Raw genomic sequence first — 20,028 nt, 5'->3', positions numbered from 1 at the left:
TTGAGTCACTGATCACATTAGAATAAAATATCTCAAAATAAAATACAAAATTGACTGATTTATGAATGTATATTCATAGTTCTCAACAGTCGGAAATACAGATAAATGCTTTCATTTGTTGTATTTTTGATCCTGAAAGAAAACAGAACAACAAAAGAGCGAATCATACCACCGTCTGAGTTTGTGCCTCAAGTCGAACGCACCCATTTTTAAATCGTTCACAGCTGAGCATCGTGAGAGGCGGATCTGCGCCAGAGCGCACATCTGAACGAGCTGCACAAAGTCATTTTCAGATGCAATTAAAAAAATAAAATAAAAATAACAACCCATATTCACAAATGTGTTAGCTATGGAATGAAATATCTGATATTCCGATTGTCAAATACATGCAAGTGGAAGTGTAGTTGTTTAAACACCTTTATAATGATCATGTTAGTTGAGCTGCATGGGCGATATATATTTATATATATATATATATATATATATATATATATATATATATATATATATATATATATATATATAATGTGTGTAAACGGAAAACAAAAACAAGGAAAAAAAAACAGCTGGCTGGTCTTTTACGTCTGTTAACTATTTTTTTTTTTTTTTTTTTGTCAGGGACAATGCAAAAGAGACACATTGTAACAGGTTACAGTAACTTGAGCCGATGTGTTGCATATAGGGTTTCTAGCTGAAGCTAATTTGCAACCCCTGTCCCTGGTTAGGCTACATGCATCACCATTATCAAGAGAACAGAAACAAACACCAAAAACATAACAATATATACATATATCTGTATGTGTGTGTATATCTATCTCTCTAACCGTATTTTATATGTCCATTGGCATTTATAAGTGTGTCTGCACAGTGACATAATTTGATTTGGTTTTGTTTCAGCCAGTGTTTCACCTTTTCATTAAACTGTTTCAGATTGGTTAGTGTTTTTATTTCTGTTGCTAGGACATTCCAAAAATGTATCCCTTTTATAGAAAATGATGACTGTCCGAAAGTGGTTTTGCGCTGTGCCACCCTGCAGTTGCCATTTGCTGATTCCTTAGTGGTGATTCCATTAGTGTTTGTTTTTGTAACATATTGACAAAGTACAACTGGCGCGAGATTATTCACACATTTAAAAATCAATTTAATAAATGAGAGCTTAATAAAACTTTCATAACTGAGCAAATTATACTTTTTCAGTATTATACAATGATGCCACTTCATTTTTTTTTTTTTTTTGGTCCATTTTTTTCAGTGCTTGTTTATATAGTGAAATAATGGGTTTGACAGTTGACTGTGAAGCCTGGCTCCATACAGTAACACAATAAGAAAGATGGGAAAATATCATGGCATGCATAAACAGTTGTGCTGCCTTGAGAGGTATGTAATGTCTAATCATTCTAAAACAGTTCAAATTAGTCTTTACAGTTTTGCATAGTTTTTTGACGTGTTTATCAAATTTAAGTCCGGGGTCCAAACCTATGAATTTAAAATTATTAACTTCCTTTATTTCCTCTTGATTTATTCTAATTATAAGCTTTTCTTTTGCTCTCCTTCTCATTGAAAAACACATTGACAGTCAGGTAGAGTCAGGAATCAGCAGCTGTCCTTGCAGTTTAAGGTAAAAGAGACAAATGTTTCTGAGATAATATTGACTAACATTCTCTGGCATATCAATGGCTGCACTAGCTGTTGGCATGGACTCATGTGTTTTCTGAATCATCTGTACTGGCAATGACAAATGGGGGCTGAGGGCGAGTTTCCCTGTAACCTACATGTTATCAATAACATCTAGCGAGCATGCTTTATGCTTCCTACACATGTGAGAAGTAAATTATTACTTTTTTTGTAAACACGATTGTACAACCACTTGACATGACTTAAATATGATCGTTTGAGACAATAGTTCTTTCTCCGTGTGAAAATGGCGGGAACATAGTGAAATGGAGCATTTTAAATCCGCAACAGCTAACGTTATAGGATCAGCTTGTGGTACAGGTGCATTGTGTACGTTACACGATAATAATGGCCATTCAAAGCGGAGTAAGTGGTAAATGTTTGACTACAGTTGGCGCCAACACATTTGAAAAGACAACGGGGCTCATTCCTATGCACTCTGTAATGTAGTATATAGCCTCTTAATGTATCCAATTCCAAATTCTTTTTACAAAAGACGCAGGCGATCGTTTTTAGGATTTCAAGTGTTTGCCTTTGCTTTTCAGCTGACCGAAGTTTAAATAAAATTTTACATTTAAAGTTATCACGCGTTGATAGATATCTTAGATATGCTATCTTAACTGTTAACGTAACTTTTTAACACACATTTTCACTTGGTTTCGAAAAAAAGACTAAGTTAAATTTGAATCTTACCGTGCAATCTTTCAATTTTCTGGATGAACAGCAGCAGATCCTCCAAAAAAAAACTTGTGTTGAGATCCTAGATTTGTCTTAAAAACTTAAATGATTTAAAAATGACAAAGTGTTCCGAAGATTTCTGCTTGGCCTGTTTTTTGTCTAATAAATGCAATTCTGGCTCGCTCGTTATTGACGTCACTCGTTCTTCTCCCGCGATTATCCAATCAGAGACGAGCTTCATCTGCCGCTATGAAATTCAAAATTAGGTATACTCAGCGCACAAGAGAGAGAGAACAAAGACAATTTGAGTCACTGTTAGGTTGTTTAGCCTGTGATAATAATTATTTTAAATAAAAATAAATAGAAAACCATTAAGCTAAGTATTACATAAAAAATTTAAAGACTAAAAGAAACATAAAGTATAATAATTATGGTTGGGACTGAACAGAAGCGTTACTTTGCACAGGCCTCAATAATTTTAATTCCTTATACACATAGGCTATAAATACAGTATGCTACAAACAAATCATAAATCGATGTTAGTGAAGGCACCATTCGGTTGTTTAAATGACACAACGCTCAAATTATTACTATTATTTTATCAATAGGCCTATGTAGAAAACCAGTAGGCTAAGTATTACATTAAGATTTAAAGACTAAAATAAACATAAGACATACAGGGATTACTGAACAGAAGTATTACTTTGCATAATTTACATTTATTACCACACACACACACACACACACAGTAGGCTACAATATGCTACAAATAGCCTAAATTATAAAAACAATATTATTATAATTGTAGCCATATTTTTATACATAGTATGGAGAGAGAAGCTGTTCAGATGTGACAAAAAATTGCATGCATCATTTCATCAATCATGCTAAAATTAGCCTACAGTATAAACTTGTATAGTGACATACATACTTTATTTGTATTTTTAAAAACAACAGACTAAAACTTTTTTTGTTTTAGTTTGTAGTTTTTACAAATATTGGAATATCAAATTAACAAAATTGTTTTGTTATGAGTATTACAGTATTTCTTTGTTTTTGATACCAATAATTTGTAATTTTAACAAATAATTCTGATTATTGTAACATATTGTTATTGTAAATATAACAAAATATTATGTTTAATAGTTTACAAAATTTAACTGTGAATTAAACAAAAACAATATGATTTTGGGTTTACAATACTTTTCTGTAGGGATTTTACATAGTTTTTCTGTAAATGTCACGATCATTTTTTACAGTGTGTCTACACTTAACAGTTTTTGTATATTTTTTAATAAGCCCTGTGAGTGTTTTCATCATAATATTACAACTGCTATCTAAGTCCTTAGTTTGTAAAACATTATTTCAATCAATATTATTTAATTTGTTACTGAAATGTTGCTTTTGATTTTTGGGAATGACTACATTCCCTAGTTTAGGCCCATGTTCATTCATATACACTGGTAGACGCTGTTTTGTTAGTTTTCTGATAATCAGATTCATATTATGGTCAGAGAGGCCTGTTATTAAGTTATACATCCTTGTAATTCTTTCAGGTCTATTTGTCATTATTAAATCAATCATAGTTTTACTTGTTCGGGTGATTCTAGTTGGACCCTTTACTATCTGCTGAAAGTTATGTTTTGACGTTATCATTTTCAACTCTTGCTTACCATGTTTATCTAACCAATTTATATTAAAATCTCCAAAAATGAGACATTCTGAACGACAATTTAACAATTTAAACAATTCATCTAAATCATGATAAAATGAAACATCATGTGATGGTGGATTGTACAGGATTACAATATTAAAATTCATCTTGGGGGACAATGCTACATTTAAGGCTAAATATTCCAAAGATGTGTCCAATTTGATTTCCTTACATTTAAGAGTATCTCTGACATCAATCAATACGCCCCCTCCCCTGCCAGATGATCTGTCCTTTCTATAGCAAACATATCCAGGAATATCAATCATACTGGTTACAATGTTGCGATTAAGCCAGGTTTCACTCAGAGCTAGGAAGTCTAGATTAGATTCCATCAATATATTTTCAATCTGATCTCCCTTTGATATTATACTCCGAATGTTCAAGCGTCCACCCAGGATACCCTTAGGTTTAGACACAGAATCCCATATCACCTTTGCATGATTAACAGTCTGGAAAGTTCGAAATTCACGTTGTTTTCGTGCTGATCGGATACCTTGTTTACATTGTTTTTTTAAGGTTCCATTGGCTGCACTTATCATCCGGGATTTAGTTGTACATCACCAGATAATATAATCAGAGTCAGTACTTGTAATGATATAACCTTCGTAATCATCGGGAAGAAGGAGGCGGGAACCGGCGCACAATCAAAACACTTTAATAATTCAAAAATAAATACAAAACGGCGCACCAGCCCCTCACGGACGACTGGTGCGCCTAAATAAAAAGCAAACACATAAAATAATGTCCCAGGCCTGGTCCTCTCTCGTCCTTCACGGTCGTCGCTCCAGTTTTATCCTTCCATCTCCTACGTGGGACTCGATACTGGCTGTGAGGCGCAGGTGCAGCTCATCTTCAATCACTACACCTGGCCTCACTCCTCGTTCCCACGCCTCTCGGCCCCGCCCCACTCGCCACAGTACTATACTGAAAGCATACCACTTGCCTCTTTTCAGAGTGTTTTGTTTTTTACTGTTTGGTGTGCCATTGAAATATTTGTTTCGTCTGGTGATAGAATAGATTACAAGGTATCCATGTCCAAAGAAATTCCATTTCGGCATTTCGTTTAAGAATGCAGTGTGGTCTGTTATTTTTGGCGTTTGTTTTTCCATGTTGTCCACATTAAAGCATTGTCCGAGTGGGACCATCAAAAGCCAACAGCAGAGCAGCAGTATACAAACATTACCATTTCCCTTATCCTTATTGGATAAGGGAAACTACTCCGCTTTAAGTTTCTCTTAAATATATGTTTAAAACCATGGGTTAGAACAGCGAGTAGTGGCAGATGGAGACAGAATAAACGGGTAAGAATGGAGCCTAACAAACCATCCACACCCTCAGGCGCCATCTTCCATAATGACTCATACAGCTATTCGCACGGTTGTGATTTTTTTAAAAGTGGAACGTAGGCCTATTTATACGTTTGCACGTGACTGTTTTGAACCCGTGTTTAGACCCATGTTTCCCCTGTGTCCGACCCGCACCCATAACTGACACAGTTGGATATTTTTCACGCGTTTCAGCCAAATTTGCGGGTCACCCGAACACGTGCAGGACTCTATCTCAAACAACCGAGATCAAGCTTTGAGCCACCTCTCTTCCTTATAACGTTTCCTAGAACGGAAGCCAGATATGAAAGAACAGTTTTTAGCTTTCATGCAAAAACTACGACCGTGACCATGCAGAACTTGCAGCCCCGCTACCAAAGGGAAATTAATGCTGGTACTTACCACTATTCGGAGTCTATCATCCCAAAAAACAGATCAGATCAGGGTAGTATTTGACTCCAGCGCACAGCATGAAGGTATCTCTCTCAATAATGTACTCCTCACTGGACCAGACCTTAATAACAGCCTCATTGGAGTGCTGATGTGCTTCAGGAAAGAGTGTGTAGCAGTGATGGCAGACATACAACAAATGTTTCACTGTTTTGTTGTTAGAGAAGATCACAGAGATTACCTACACTTCCTATGGTACCGTGATAATGACCTTAGCAAGGACATTGTTGAATACAAGATGAAAGCCCATGTGTTTGGCAACAGCCCTTCCCCGGCGGTCGCACTTTACTGTTTAAGATGAGCAGCAGAGAAGGGTGCTCAGCAACACGGTCCAAACACCCAGTACTTTGTGGAACGTGGATTATATGTGGATGATGCACTAATTTCCTTGCAAACTGAAGAGGAAGCAATAGACCTACTAAAGAGAACACAAGCCAAACGACAAACCATTCACACGCCGTGGTGTTTTTTTCCATAATTAATAGTCTCTTTGATCCTCTTGGTCTTGTGGCTCCTGTCACTATACAGGGGAGGTTTCTACTCAGAGAGCTATCCATTGAAGGAACAGACTGGGATGAACCACTGCCACAAAAGAAACGTGGTGAGTGGGAATCATGGAGACATTCATTGAAAGACTTGCAACACCTTCACATTCCTTGTCCTTACACACCCAACTCTCATTCAAAGGCAATTCACAAAGAAATCTGTGTTTTCTCTGATGCGTCAACAAAGGCAATAGGAGCTGTAGCCTCAGCTGCCCTAATCTCAGGGCAGTAGATGGAGATGGACAGATCAGCATTGGCCTTATCTGAGGAAAAACAAAACTGATGCCAATAAACCAGCCTACCATACCCTGATTAGAGCTTTGTGCTGCAACCTTAGCAGTGGAGGTAGCAGAACTCATTGTTCAAGAGACTGACTTCAAACCGGATGCTATTACCTTCTACAGTGATAGCAAAATTGTACTTGGCTACATCTATAACAAAACTAAAAGTTTCTATGTCTATGTCCACAACAGGGAGCAGAGAATCAGACAATTTTCAGAACCAAAGCAATCGCGATACATACCCACAGACATTGCTTCCAGGTCTATTCATGCATCTCAACTCATGAAATCTAACTGGTTTACAGGTCCAGCATTCCTGCATAAGCCACATGAAGATGATTTTATTATGACAGACAACTTTGCACTTGTGGATCCAGATTCAGATACAGATATCAGGTCAATTGTGACAGCTTGCACCACCGGAAGGATACTCACCTCAGGTTTCAGAGGTTCTCCTCTTGGAAATCCTTACAAAGAGCCATTGCATCGCTCATCCATGTAGCTTGCTCTTCTACATCCACCAATGAATCCAACACATGACGTGGTTGGCACCTTTGTTCACAAGCACCCACTGTTAGTGAGCTGCTAAAAGCCAAGAATGTGATAATCAAATCTGTGCAAAAGGAATCATTCAACAAGTACATCAAAACACTATCTAAGGGAGGACACCTGAACAGTAAAGTTCCACTCTCAAAACGGAATTCTTTCTTATATGAGGACGGCCTACTCCGAGTCGGAGGGAGATTAAAATTGGCAGATTTAGATAACCCAAGATAAAAACCCAGTCATCTTGCCGGGTAAGCATCATGATTCTGCATTACTCATAAGGCACTACCATGAACATGTGGAGCACCAAGGCCGCATATTCACAGAAGGGGACATTCATGCTGCTGGATTATGGCTTATTGGAGGCAAGAGATGCATGAGCAGTATTCTTCATGGATGTGTAACCTGTTGTAAACTTTGTGGTAAACTTGAAATGCAGAAAATGTCAGACTTGCCACCAGAACGACTAAGTGTGTCACCACCCTTTACTTACACTGGCTTAGATGTCTTTGGGCCTTGGACAGTGGTAGCTTGCCGAACAAGAGGAGGTCAATTTTGGTTTAGCTGGAAACAGGAAAATCTGCAAACGCTTCAAGTTCATCACAAATGGCAGTACCCATACCCAAACATCCAGAGGGGGGACATAGTACTACTAAAGGACAATCAAGTAGCCCGAAATGAATGGCCTATGGCACTAGTCACAAGTGTTTTCCCTAGATAGAAAGGTTCGAAAGGTTGAACTTAAAGTGACTAAAGTCCAAATCAAGACTTTCTAAAATGGCATAATAGGACCACTTATTTTCTATTTATTTGTTTATTTGTTTGTTTGTTGTACAATGTATTTATAATCTAAAGTTTAACAGTGGACAGAACAGGAATTAATAAATCAATTTGTAATCAACATTTATTATAAACACCAAGCCTTGACAAATTTAAAGCAAAACTAGTTTGCTACTAGTAAAACTATTTAAAGAAATTAGTTAAAGGGAGAAAAAAAAGGTATATTTACAACTTGCACAAACACATTGAATTTAAGAAGGGATAAAAACTGAAACCCACAAAATGTAAACTGTAAAACTATTTAAAGAAATTAGTTATAGGGAGAAAAAAAAGGTATATCTACAACTTGCACAAACACATTGAATTTAAGAAGGGATAAAAACTGAAACCCACAAAATGTAAACTGTTTCTGTATGAAAACATAGATAAGTAATTTCTAATATACTTGTTATGTATGCAGCTAAATGTTGTTATATAAAGACTAAACCATTAGGGGGCATCAGTGTTCTATTATTGGTTGATGTCTGTATTCAATAAAGCAGATGAAGAAGCAGTGAACCAAGAAAACAACGTGTGCGTGTTGCTCTATATGTAATAGATAAAAGTGTTTATCTATAGTCCTGAGTCGGCAACATAATATAAACTGGCGATGAGTTGTGTAATCCGGAAGACTTTTCACTGCATCGGCGAGAGAATTGCCGGTGTTGGTCAAGTTTGGATAATAAAAGAAAAACCACCCTAAAACAGCACCGAGCTAGTGAGCTAGGGTAGCTGTAAAGAGTTGATGGATCAGTCTTTTTCCGAAGAATCTAACGTTACAGTGACAGAGACTAGAAGCAGACACATCATGGCTGGAATAATTGGACATATGGATCCCTTCGATGAGTCCGGTGAGCAGTGGGCAACGTACATTGAACGTTTTGAGCATTATGTCTTGGCTAATGAGATCAGGGACGCAAAAAAAGTACCGGTACTGTTGAGTGTGCTCGGATCAAAAACTTATGGACTGCTTCGTAGATTAGTTGCTCCCAAAAAGCCTGGGAAGATGGACTATGACAATTTTGTGGGAGCGTTGCAGGCTCATTTCGCTCCAAAGCCACTAGTAATTGCAGAGAGATTTCGGTTTTCACAAGCGAAACCAGGGAGAAGGAGAGACAGTGGCGCAATATGTGGCGGTATTGAAAGGACTTTCAGAACATTGTGAGTTTGGTGCTTACTTAGAAGACGCACTAAGGGACAGATTTGTGTGTGGACTTAAAAGTGAAACTGTACAGAAGCGCCTTTTGACAGAGAAAGATCTCACGCTCCAGAAAGCAGTCGATTACGCGATATCGGCTGAAACAGCCGTGCGTGACGTGCAGCAGTCAAGTGGCTCCCTGAAAGTGAACGCGGTGTTTTCTCAAAAATGCTGGCGTTGCGGGAAAACGAATCATAATGATGAAAACTGAGTGGGAATCATGGAGACATTCATTGAAAGACTTGCAACACCTTCACATTCCTTGTCCTTACACACCCAACTCTCATTCAAAGGCAATTCACAAAGAAATCTGTGTTTTCTCTGATGCGTCAACAAAGGCAATAGGAGCTGTAGCCTCAGCTGCCCTAATCTCAGGGCAGTAGATGGAGATGGACAGATCAGCATTGGCCTTATCTGAGGAAAAACAAAACTGATGCCAATAAACCAGCCTACCATACCCTGATTAGAGCTTTGTGCTGCAACCTTAGCAGTGGAGGTAGCAGAACTCATTGTTCAAGAGACTGACTTCAAACCGGATGCTATTACCTTCTACAGTGATAGCAAAATTGTACTTGGCTACATCTATAACAAAACTAAACGTTTCTATGTCTATGTCCAGCGAAACCAGGTAGAAGGAGAGACAGTGGCGCAATATGTGGCGGTATTGAAAGGACTTTCAGAACATAGTGAGTTTGGTGCTTACTTAGAAGACGCACTAAGGGACAGATTTGTGTGTGGACTTAAAAGTGAAACTGTACAGAAGCGCCTTTTGACAGAGAAAGATCTCACGCTCCAGAAAGCAGTCGATTACGCGATATCGGCTGAAACAGCCGTGCGTGACGTGCAGCAGTCAAGTGGCTCCCTGAAAGTGAACGCGGTGTTTTCTCAAAAATGCTGGCGTTGCGGGAAAACTAATCATAATGATGAAAACTGCTGGTACAAGGATCGTGACTGTCATCAGTGTGGGAGGAAAGGCCACACGAAGCGCATGTGCAAAAGCAAAGTAAAGAATGGTCATGACCTAGAATGGAAACAGAAAGTGGAAAAACCTGAACTGAAAGGTAATACAAGTAAGCACAGTGTAAAAAGTAAAAAGAAGAGAATTTATCACGTTGAGACAAGAGACGATGAAAGTGAAAGTGAGGGAAATAAATCTGACACTGACTGTGAGTTGGGACTTTATGCCATGTCACAAAAAGGGAAATATTCACGAATCTCAGTGCTGCCTGTTGTAAATGGCAAGAAAATGGAGATGGAATTGGATACAGGGGCTGCTGTGTCGTTGATCCCTTGGGAACAGTATAAAAGCACGCTGAGCCAGCTACCACTGCAACCCACTGATATAATGCTCAAGACATACACTGGAGAGCCGTTGGCAACAGAAGGGGTCATCAAAGTGCAAGTAAGGTTAAACAAGCAATGTGCTGATTTGCCTTTGTATGTAGTTAAAGTGGATGCACCCGCATTGTTTGGCAGAGAGTGGCTGAGAGTAATTAAACTGAACTGGAAAGATTTAAAGACTGTGCATGCAATTGAGCAAAAAGATAAAGACAACTTGGAGACGGTGTTAAAGAGACACTCCGCTGTTTTCTCTAATAATCTAGGTACAATGAAGGGAATTAAGGCCACATTGACTATTAAACCTAACAGTGTTCCAAAATGTTGCCCACCACGTAATGTGCCATATGCTCTACGACCACTAGTCGAGGCTGAACTAAAGCGACTGACAGAATTGGGAGTGATCTCACCCGTGGAGCACAGTGATTGGGCCACGCCCGTGGTGCCTGTCAGCAAAAAGGATGGCACAGTAAGGCTCTGTGGAGATTTCAAGATAACCATCAACCCATCTCTGTTCATGGATAAGTATCCGATTCCACGCATTGAGGATCTTTTTGCCTCTCTAGCAGGAGGCCAACGCTTTAGTAAGCTAGACTTATCAAACGCTTATCTACAGATGGAGGTAGAAGAGAAGTCTAGGGAGCTGCTGACTATTTCGATACAAAAAGGGCTATTCCGTTTTAATCGTTTACCATTTGGGGTAGCTTCATCACCCGCCTTATTTCAAAAGGCTATGGACCAAGTGCTTCTTGGACTGCCGTATACACATTGCTACCTGGACGACATACTGATTAGTGGTCCAGACGAAATGACACACCTAAAAACTCTGGATGCAGTCCTGGGCAGGCTAGTGGAACACGGTCTGCATCTCAAGGCTGAGAAGTGCCTGTTTTTCCAGGAGTCTGTGGAATACTTAGGTCATATCATTGACGCAGAGGGACTCCACAAATCACCAGAGAAGGTACGTGCTATTGTGGAAGCACCTGCACCTGGGGATGTCAGTCAGCTACGTTCGTTCTTAGGAATGCTGAACTATTACGGACGTTTCATTCCCGATTTAGCTACTATCATGAAACCACTGAATGATCTGCTAAATAAAGGGAAGAAATAGCAGTGGACGTCAGCCTGTGAGTCAGCGTTCCAGACATCAAAAGCTTTAATTGTTTCACAGGAAGTATTGACCCACTACAATCCTAAACTGCCCCTCCAGCTCGCATGTGATGCTTCGCCCTACGGGGTTGGCGCAGTGCTCTCGCACGTCATGCCTGATAATGAGGAGAGACCGATAGCCTATGCATCATGAGTGCTCAGCAAAGTGGAACAAAACTATGCTCATATTGAGAAGGAGGCGCTAGCGATAGTTTTTGGAATACGAAAGTTTCACCAGTACCTTTATGGTAACAAGTTTGTTCTAATCACTGACCATCGCCCGTTGACCTCCATCCTGAGTCCATCGAAAAGTACACCATCAATGGCTGCAGCTCGAATGCAGCGTTGGGCGCTCCTCCTGGCAGCTCATGATTACACCATTCAATACCTAAAAGGTGCCTTACATGCAAATGCCGACGGGCTGTCACGACTGCCACTCCACAACACGCATAAAGAGAAGCAAGGCGCAGTAGAGGTATTTTACACATCTCAGTTAGAAAACTTACCAGTCAGTAGCACCGAGATCAAAGGAAACACCTTGGCTGACCCTATCTTGGCTCAGGTCCTAGAAATGGTCTCAACTGGTCGTTTTCCAGCTGCTAAGGATGCAGGTGAAGAGCTGTCACCCTATCTGCAGCGCCGGCATGAGCTCACAACCCAACAGGGATGCCTCATGTGGGGTGGGAGAGTTATCGTACCACCTAAACTGTGCCCTCGAGTTCTGGAAGAGCTCCATTCATCACATCCAGGTGTAGTGAGGATGAAAAGCCTGGCATGAAGCTATGTATGGTGGCCCGGTATAGATGCTCAATTGGAACTACAGGTCAAATCTTGCCACTCCTGTCAGAGCGTACAAAAAGAGCCTGGACTAGCACCTTTACACTCTTGGATGTGGCCCTCCAGTCCTTGGGAAAGGATACATGTGGACTTTGCAGGTCCATTTGAAGGACATATGTACTTGGTCGTGGTGGATGCACATTCAAAGTGGCCAGAGGTGCTTATCATGAAGGGCACCACTGCCTGTATGACCATTCAAGTGCTCAGGGGACTGTTTAGTCGCTATGGCATTCCACACATCCTTGTGAGTGACAACGGATGCAGTTCTGTGCGGAAGAATTCAGTACATTCCTGAAAAACAATGGAGTCAAACACATCCGCTCAGCGCCATACCATCCAGCCACCAATGGCCTGGCCGAACGGTTCGTGCAGACTTTCAAACATGCTTTAAAGGCATCCAAAGGCACAGCACAGGTGCGTCAGCGACTTGAGGCGTTTCTATTAACAAACAGAAACACCCCCCACGCAACAACGAAAGAAACTCCGGCAATGTTGTTTCTTGGACGCAGGCTGTGCTCTCGATTGGATTGTTTAAAACGTGTACACGTGGACCAGATGTTGAGACGCCCAGATACAGAGCCTCAGCAAACTGCAGTGAATCATACTGTAAGCCCACAGGTGTTACTACCTCCTAGTGATAGTGGCACCACACTGCACTCAAATACTCCTTTATTGGAAAAGAAGGATGTTCAAGTTCCAGAAATCAACGAAACATTAAAAACACATCAGTCCACTGAACCACCATCTACGGAACATCCTCAGATAACCGAGACAGTGAAACATTATCCTGTGAGGATCTAAAGACCACCAGCTCGTTACCGTGATGAGTGAGCAGTAATTAGTTAATAAAGGGTTATAGCACAGTTTGAGTTAGAGATATATTCTTTCAACATATAAGTTATACAACCACTGAGATATTCCTAATTTGTTGTTGGAAGTAGAAGAAAAAGGGTAATTGTACCTTTAGTGTCATACATGAAAAGTGTATTGTTTTGTTTAAACAAAATGTTGAATATTAATGTAGTAGTAGCCCTTTATTGTCACTAGTCACAAGTACCAGCGAAATTAGCCATCAACCTGTCCATACATACATACATACAATATGACAGTGGGGTAGACAGGACAGGAAGACAGGGTATTTGAGGAAGAAATAAGTACAGCATAACATTAGGTAAGTGAGGAGAAAAAAACCAACACCCAGACTATGCTCCTTATGGGAGCACAGTATGAGAACAGGAAAAACACCTCAGCACAAAAAGCACATAATCACTACACCATAGACACACGACTTTGCAACTGGGTACGGAACTTGGGGTGGTTGAGGTAATCCAGCGCAGGCAAACAGCCATCCGGTCCCAGCAGCTTGAAAGCGCTAGTCACAGACCCACCTGCCAGACTGGTGGAACAAAGCGGCGAAGGCGGGGGATGGGGGTTGGGAGGGTGAATGCATATCTGTATATGTGTAAGAGTTTGTGTATTTGTAGGCCTGGAGAGTTGAGACTCTCTCTAGATGCCTCAGTCCGCAGATTTTACAGCGTCACAGCAAGTTGTCATGGAGACGTCCTTGGTCAGGTCCTAGACAGAGTCAACGATCAGCAGGTGTCTGTGGGAGAGGGTGGAGGAATGCAAGAGATGTCAAGCTGCCCTGCTCGCCTGGGAGATTTTTGTCATCCAGCCAAGGCTGGTAAAGAAAGCCAAAAGAAGATAAGATACCAGTTGTTTGGTCTAGTGGCCTCATTACTTTTCACGGTCTCTAAGATTTTTCATTGTCCATTGGTCTCCAAATTTTCCAATTTCTTTTCCAAATCCGTGAGCTTCTTCATGATGTTATCCATATTGCGGTTAATAGTCTCACTCTCAATGCTGACCGCTCTGCCCACTACTTCAATCATGACGGGCAGCCTTGTGAGGCTTTGGACGGCTGTTCCCGTCTTCATAATTTTCCGATAACCCAGGGCAAAGCCTAATCCAATCAGCAGAAGACCTGTTATCATGGTTCCGAATAGGTAGATGTCTTCAATGTCCTCCATGGAAAGAGTCGCCAGACACACGACCCGCCAATTCGCCCACGCGTCCATCATGTAGCCAGCTGCAAACGTTCCGGCAGGGCAGTCAGGTTTCCCCGAACCCAGGCTTCTCGTCGAGAAGATGGTGTCAATTGCGTTGAGAGACCAGTTTATCAGATCCATATTCCAGTTTAGGAGAGCAGTGCAGAGAGAGTCTCTTAAGTAGACAAGACAAGAGAAAAACAAGCGAAGCAAGGAAAGGCAGGGAGGGAGAGGAAAGAGATGCGACCCCCTCCGTTGAGAGCAAGAGAGATGTTAATGACATTCTATCTTAGTGGGGAGGAAATGTTATGTATGCAGCTAAATGTTGTTATATAAAGACTAAACCATTGGGGGCATCAGTGTTCTATTATTGGTTGATGTCTGTATTCAATAAAGCAGATGAAGAAGCAGTGAACCAAGAAAACAACGTGTGCGTGTTGCTCTATATGTAATAGATAAAAGTGTTTATCTATAGTCCTGAGTCGGCAACATAATAATACTGTCATTTACTAAGTTCGTAAAGAAAAAAAGGACAAATAATAATTTGTTATTTTGACAAGGAAATTACATCTGATCTGCGTTGTTCAGTGTGAAAACTCATGGAATAACACAATGTCATTAAATTAATGGAAAATCAGGAGAGCAGCTCACACAGGAAGAATATAAAGCCAACGTATGACTTAATCAAATTTAATGAATTGTCAAGTGCCTCCAATTTGATACAAAGTTATACAGATTAATTTAAAGAGATATTCTTTATAAAAGAGAATGCTTATCAACTCCTTTCTAAATGCCTCATTCAAACATGCCACACATATCTACGTCTCTGTGTGGTAAGATTTGCACAACACCGCCCAAATGTATATGCAATGAAAGAAGACGTGACTTTTATACTCGCTGTAGTATTGTTGCCGTTGAAGGCATGTTGTGTAGATGCTGTGTGTTTATTTGCGAAAACTACTTGTTTGGCCTTCCAAAAGAGGACACAAATAGAAATCATTGGTTAAGTTTTATTTACAACACTGTCCCAGAACAGTAAAACAAAAATATTTGAGTGTATGCAGCATGGAAAGTTTACTGAACCTGGTAAGGGTCATAACATTTCCGTCCACACTTGAAGTATTTTTGACAGTCACGCTCTAGATAGCTGCCGCTCTTTTCAGAATGATGAGCTTTGTAAAAACCTACACGTTTCAGAAAGGCGAGGCATAGAGAAGCATCAATAATATACAGTATGTGGAAAATAATGTTTTATTTTTTATTTTATTTAATTTTTACCTTAAACCACATAAACACATTGCATTACACCAAATACACAAAATAATGTTCTTATTAGCAACGTCACATGACCCCTTTAAAGGGTTCACTTAAAATGTTATCAACATTTTTACATCAAATACATCACAATTTACAAGTTTTGACCCCTTATTTGAAATACATAATTTTGATAGTACTGTAGCATTTAAGACTTGGTAAATGTCCACTGCTATTGGGTAACAGTTTTATGTATTAAAATATTAGACACTGCTGTGATGTATATATATATATTTTTTTTTTAAATGGGTAAATTACTGACTTTTCCAAGCTCCTGTGCTACTACAGTAACATGAAGGAGAAATAGATTTGCAATGGTCACTTTTTGTTCTGGCTGTTGTGGAGGGATGCAACGTTACAGAACAATGTTTATGCCCAGTGGAGACACTTGGAAGGGAATGTGAAAACTATTTGTTCCATAACTTGGAACTGCACAATGTCTCATAAGTCTTTCATTTCACTATGATGTCATACTACAACAAAATATGAAACACTAATTTTGGCAGCTTAGTTTCAATAAAAAGTGTTTTATTTTATTTTATTTTTATTTTTTTAACTAACAAGGACATTTTGTGTACTGAAATGTACAAAATATTGTAAGCCTCTTTTGGTGTCAAAAGATCAAAGAAAATTTTGATTTCTCAATTCATGATCCCTTTAAATTCTCTGTTGTAAATAAATGCTTGGTTGACTGCGTTTTAGTGTGATGATGAAAATTGCAATGTCAAGGTAGCAATGCTAGAAACTTATGTTGTATGTGCATCCAAATGTATGTGTGCACTTTACATGCTTCATTGCTTTTGAATTATGTAAGTCACAGCAGATTATAAATGAAAATCTAATATTTTGGAAAATTAAGTGGTTTTAGCTCATCAGCAGATTTTCTAAGGTAACTATAGACTACATACAGAAGTATGTGTTATGATGTGCTATTCATCAAAGCATTGATTATTAAAGTGTCAGGGACTGCTAAGATGTCAAAAAAATCATCAATGACAGTTAAACACACTTCCCAGATTTAATATGTCTATCTCAAACTGAATAGCTTTTCATCTGACTTTTTATGTGACACACACACACACACAAAAATGCTTAGATGAATGCTCAAGCTTAATAAATATGATTTCAGATTTCATATTCCCCATACAATCAAGCTGTCAAAGTGGTGGCAAATGGAAGTCCATGCTTAGGCTACAATAATGAAGATGCTCAATCCTTTTCTTAGTTTTGTTTTCCCCTTTACCTATTCCTTTCATAAGAATCTCACTACTAGGCCACCTTTCTTTTCTGTCTGCCTTCCTCCTGTCACACTTTACCCCATCCTCTGTTCCTTGAAATGCATTTGTAGTGTTTGAATATTTTGTGGGATTTTTGTGTCAAGTAAAATATCCTCCCGTTCTCAACCTTATTATCATTCAGAATCACCTCCTGTCTTCTGGGCCACCTGTCAGCCTTAGAACCTGCAGCGCATTATATGAAAAGGTAAAAAAATTCACCTTTATACAATATGGAACTACAGAAGCTGCATCATTTCACAAAGCCAATACCTCTACTGTGCAGCAATGAGCCTTGAAGGTAGAGCTTCACAGAAGAAGCAACACATTATTTGGCATGTGATACCACGACACCCAAAACCAAAATGTATTATTATGTTTTCCCCCCCTGAATCTCACAAGAGTTTCTTTCTAGGCAAGAGGGTTACTGTCTAGCTATGCCTGTTACTTGCTATTGCTAGTCAAGGATATTCGTCATATATGGAACATTCGGATTGGATAAGAAGAATAGTAATTATTTACTAATATATATATATATATATATATATATATATGAATATGAACAAAAGCTTTTATTTAGAATGTGATTTTCCAATATATAATAAAAATGCTTAATATATGTGTATGTACTGTGTACATTTATTATGTATTTATAAATACATAAACATACATGCAAACATTTAATATAGAAATATATATAAATATAAATGTTATATATATAAACAGCATAATTTTTCTTAAACATTCTGTGTGTCTATTTTCATAATACATATAAACAGTACACAAGCATATATTATATAAAATAAAAAAATAATTTTGATTTGATTGTATTGTTTTTCTTAATCGTTAGACTGCACTAGTGTGTGTGTGTGTGTGTGTGTGTGTACATTATATATATATATATATATATATATATATATATATATATATATATATATATATATATATGTGTGTGTGTGTGTGTGTGTATATATATATATAATTATTATTATTATTATTATCATTATTACAAAATTTAAATGCAACATTTTAGATTTTGCCCTTATTTTTCATCTTTTTCTATGTACACAAAAGGCCTATTTCTCTCAAATATTGTTCACTAATCAGTCTAAATCTGCGTTAGTGAGCACTTTTCCTTTGCCGAGATAATCTAACCACCTCACAGGTGTGGCATATCAAGATGCTGATTAGACAGCATAATTATTGCACAGGTGTGCCTTATGCTGACCACAATAAAAGGCCATTCTAAAATGTGCAGTTTTATCGCACAGCACAATACCATAGATGTTGCAAGTTTTGAGGGAGCATGCAATTGGCATGCTGACTGTGGGAATGTCCACCAGAGCTGTTGCCCATGATTTGAATGTTCATTTCTGTACCATTTGGCATTACATCCAATTGGACTCACAAGATCAAGACCAGCCACCTGGAAAGCAGCTGCAGCAATCAGTTTTCATAACCAAAGAATTTCTGCACAAACTGTCAAAAACCATCTCAGGGAAGCTCATCTGTATTCTTGTTAACCTCATCGGGGTCCCGACCTGACTGCAGTTTGTCGTCGTTACCGACTTGAGTGGACAAATGCTAATATTCCATAGTGTCTGGCACTTTGGAGAGGTGATGAATCCCAGTTTTCACTGTACAGGGCAGATGGCAGACAGCATGTATGGAGATGTGTGGGTGAGCGTTTTGCTCTTGTCAACGTTGTGGATCGATCGGTCCATGTTGGCGGTGGGGTTATGGTGTGGGCAGGCAAATGTTATGGACAAAGAACACAGGTGCAGTTTATTGATGGCATTTTGAATGCACAGAGATACCATGTCGAGATCCCGAGACTCATTGTTGAGCTATTCATCCATGACCATCACCTCATGTTTACAACTCATGTCACCCATTGAGCATGTTTGAGATGCTCTGGATTAGCGTACACGACAGTGTGCTCCAGTTCCTGACAATATCCAGCAACTTTGCAAAGCCATTGAAGAGAAGTGGACATACATTCCACAGGCTACTATCAACAACCTGATCAACTCTATGCGAAGGAGATGTGTTGCACTGCGTGAGGCAAATGGTGGTCACACTACATACTGATTGGTTTTCGGAAATACCCCCCACCCCAGACCCCCCAATACTGTATAACTGCACATTTTAGAGTGGCCTTTTATTGTGGAAAGCTGAAGCCATACCTGTGCAATAATCATGCTGTCTAATCAGCGTTTTAGTATACCACACCTGTGAGGTGGATGGATTATCTCGACAAAGGAGAAGTGCTCACCAACACAGATTTAGACAGATTAGTGAACAATATTTGAGAAAAATAGGCGTTTTGTGTACATATAAAGAGTTTTAGATCTTAGCCAGTAACAACAAATTGAAAATATATTTTTTTTCTTAGCATTTTTATAGAACTATGGTACAAGATTATCCTATTTAAATCAATCTGACAAACATGTATATACACATGTGTTTGTACTGAATGGTCATCAGTTTTTGCAGCTTGTGTTAAAGTACATTGATTACAAACCTCACTTTTGTTGTCGATATGTGTGTTTGTATCTTTGTGTGCTACATGCATCCTACATGTGTTGAACACTTCTGTAATCTCTTCCTTACATTTCAGGTTTAAAGTAATTTTTAAGCCAAATGTCTGTTTACCATTGGCATAAATATAAAAATGTATGTGAAGTTTATTCCTGTATGTGTGACCTTTACACAAACAAGGCTGCTGATTTCAGCTTGGTTTTAGTTCAGGTTAACCTTGTACACCATGTGAGTTTGTTTAATGCTTACTTTTTAGGAAGCAGTGTTCTTTGTTTTCAAATGTCTTGATATATTTAA

The 20,028-nt window shown here is 39.0% G+C and overlaps 1 protein-coding gene across 5 annotated transcripts in view; it reads left to right on the top strand.

Moving 5' to 3' along the window:
* LOC113084081 (serine/threonine-protein kinase PAK 3) overlaps positions 1-20,028 on the top strand; it is a 302,344-nt gene that overhangs the window by 132,595 nt on the left and 149,721 nt on the right. For 4 of the 5 annotated variants that reach the window (XM_026254774.1, XM_026254770.1, XM_026254767.1 and 1 more), the window contains one exon: positions 17,336-17,398. The exons of the other annotated variant lie outside the window; for it this stretch is intronic. In XM_026254774.1, the coding sequence (XP_026110559.1) occupies positions 17,336-17,398 (63 nt within the window). The remainder of the gene's footprint in view (positions 1-17,335; positions 17,399-20,028) is intronic. 5 annotated transcript variants of the gene reach the window in all.

The sequence above is a fragment of the Carassius auratus genome, chromosome 5 (genome assembly GCF_003368295.1).
Source record: "Carassius auratus strain Wakin chromosome 5, ASM336829v1, whole genome shotgun sequence".
NCBI lineage: Eukaryota > Metazoa > Chordata > Actinopteri > Cypriniformes > Cyprinidae > Carassius > Carassius auratus.
The sequence above is the reverse complement of the archived record's forward strand: the minus strand, read 5'-3'. Positions and strand labels throughout refer to the sequence as shown.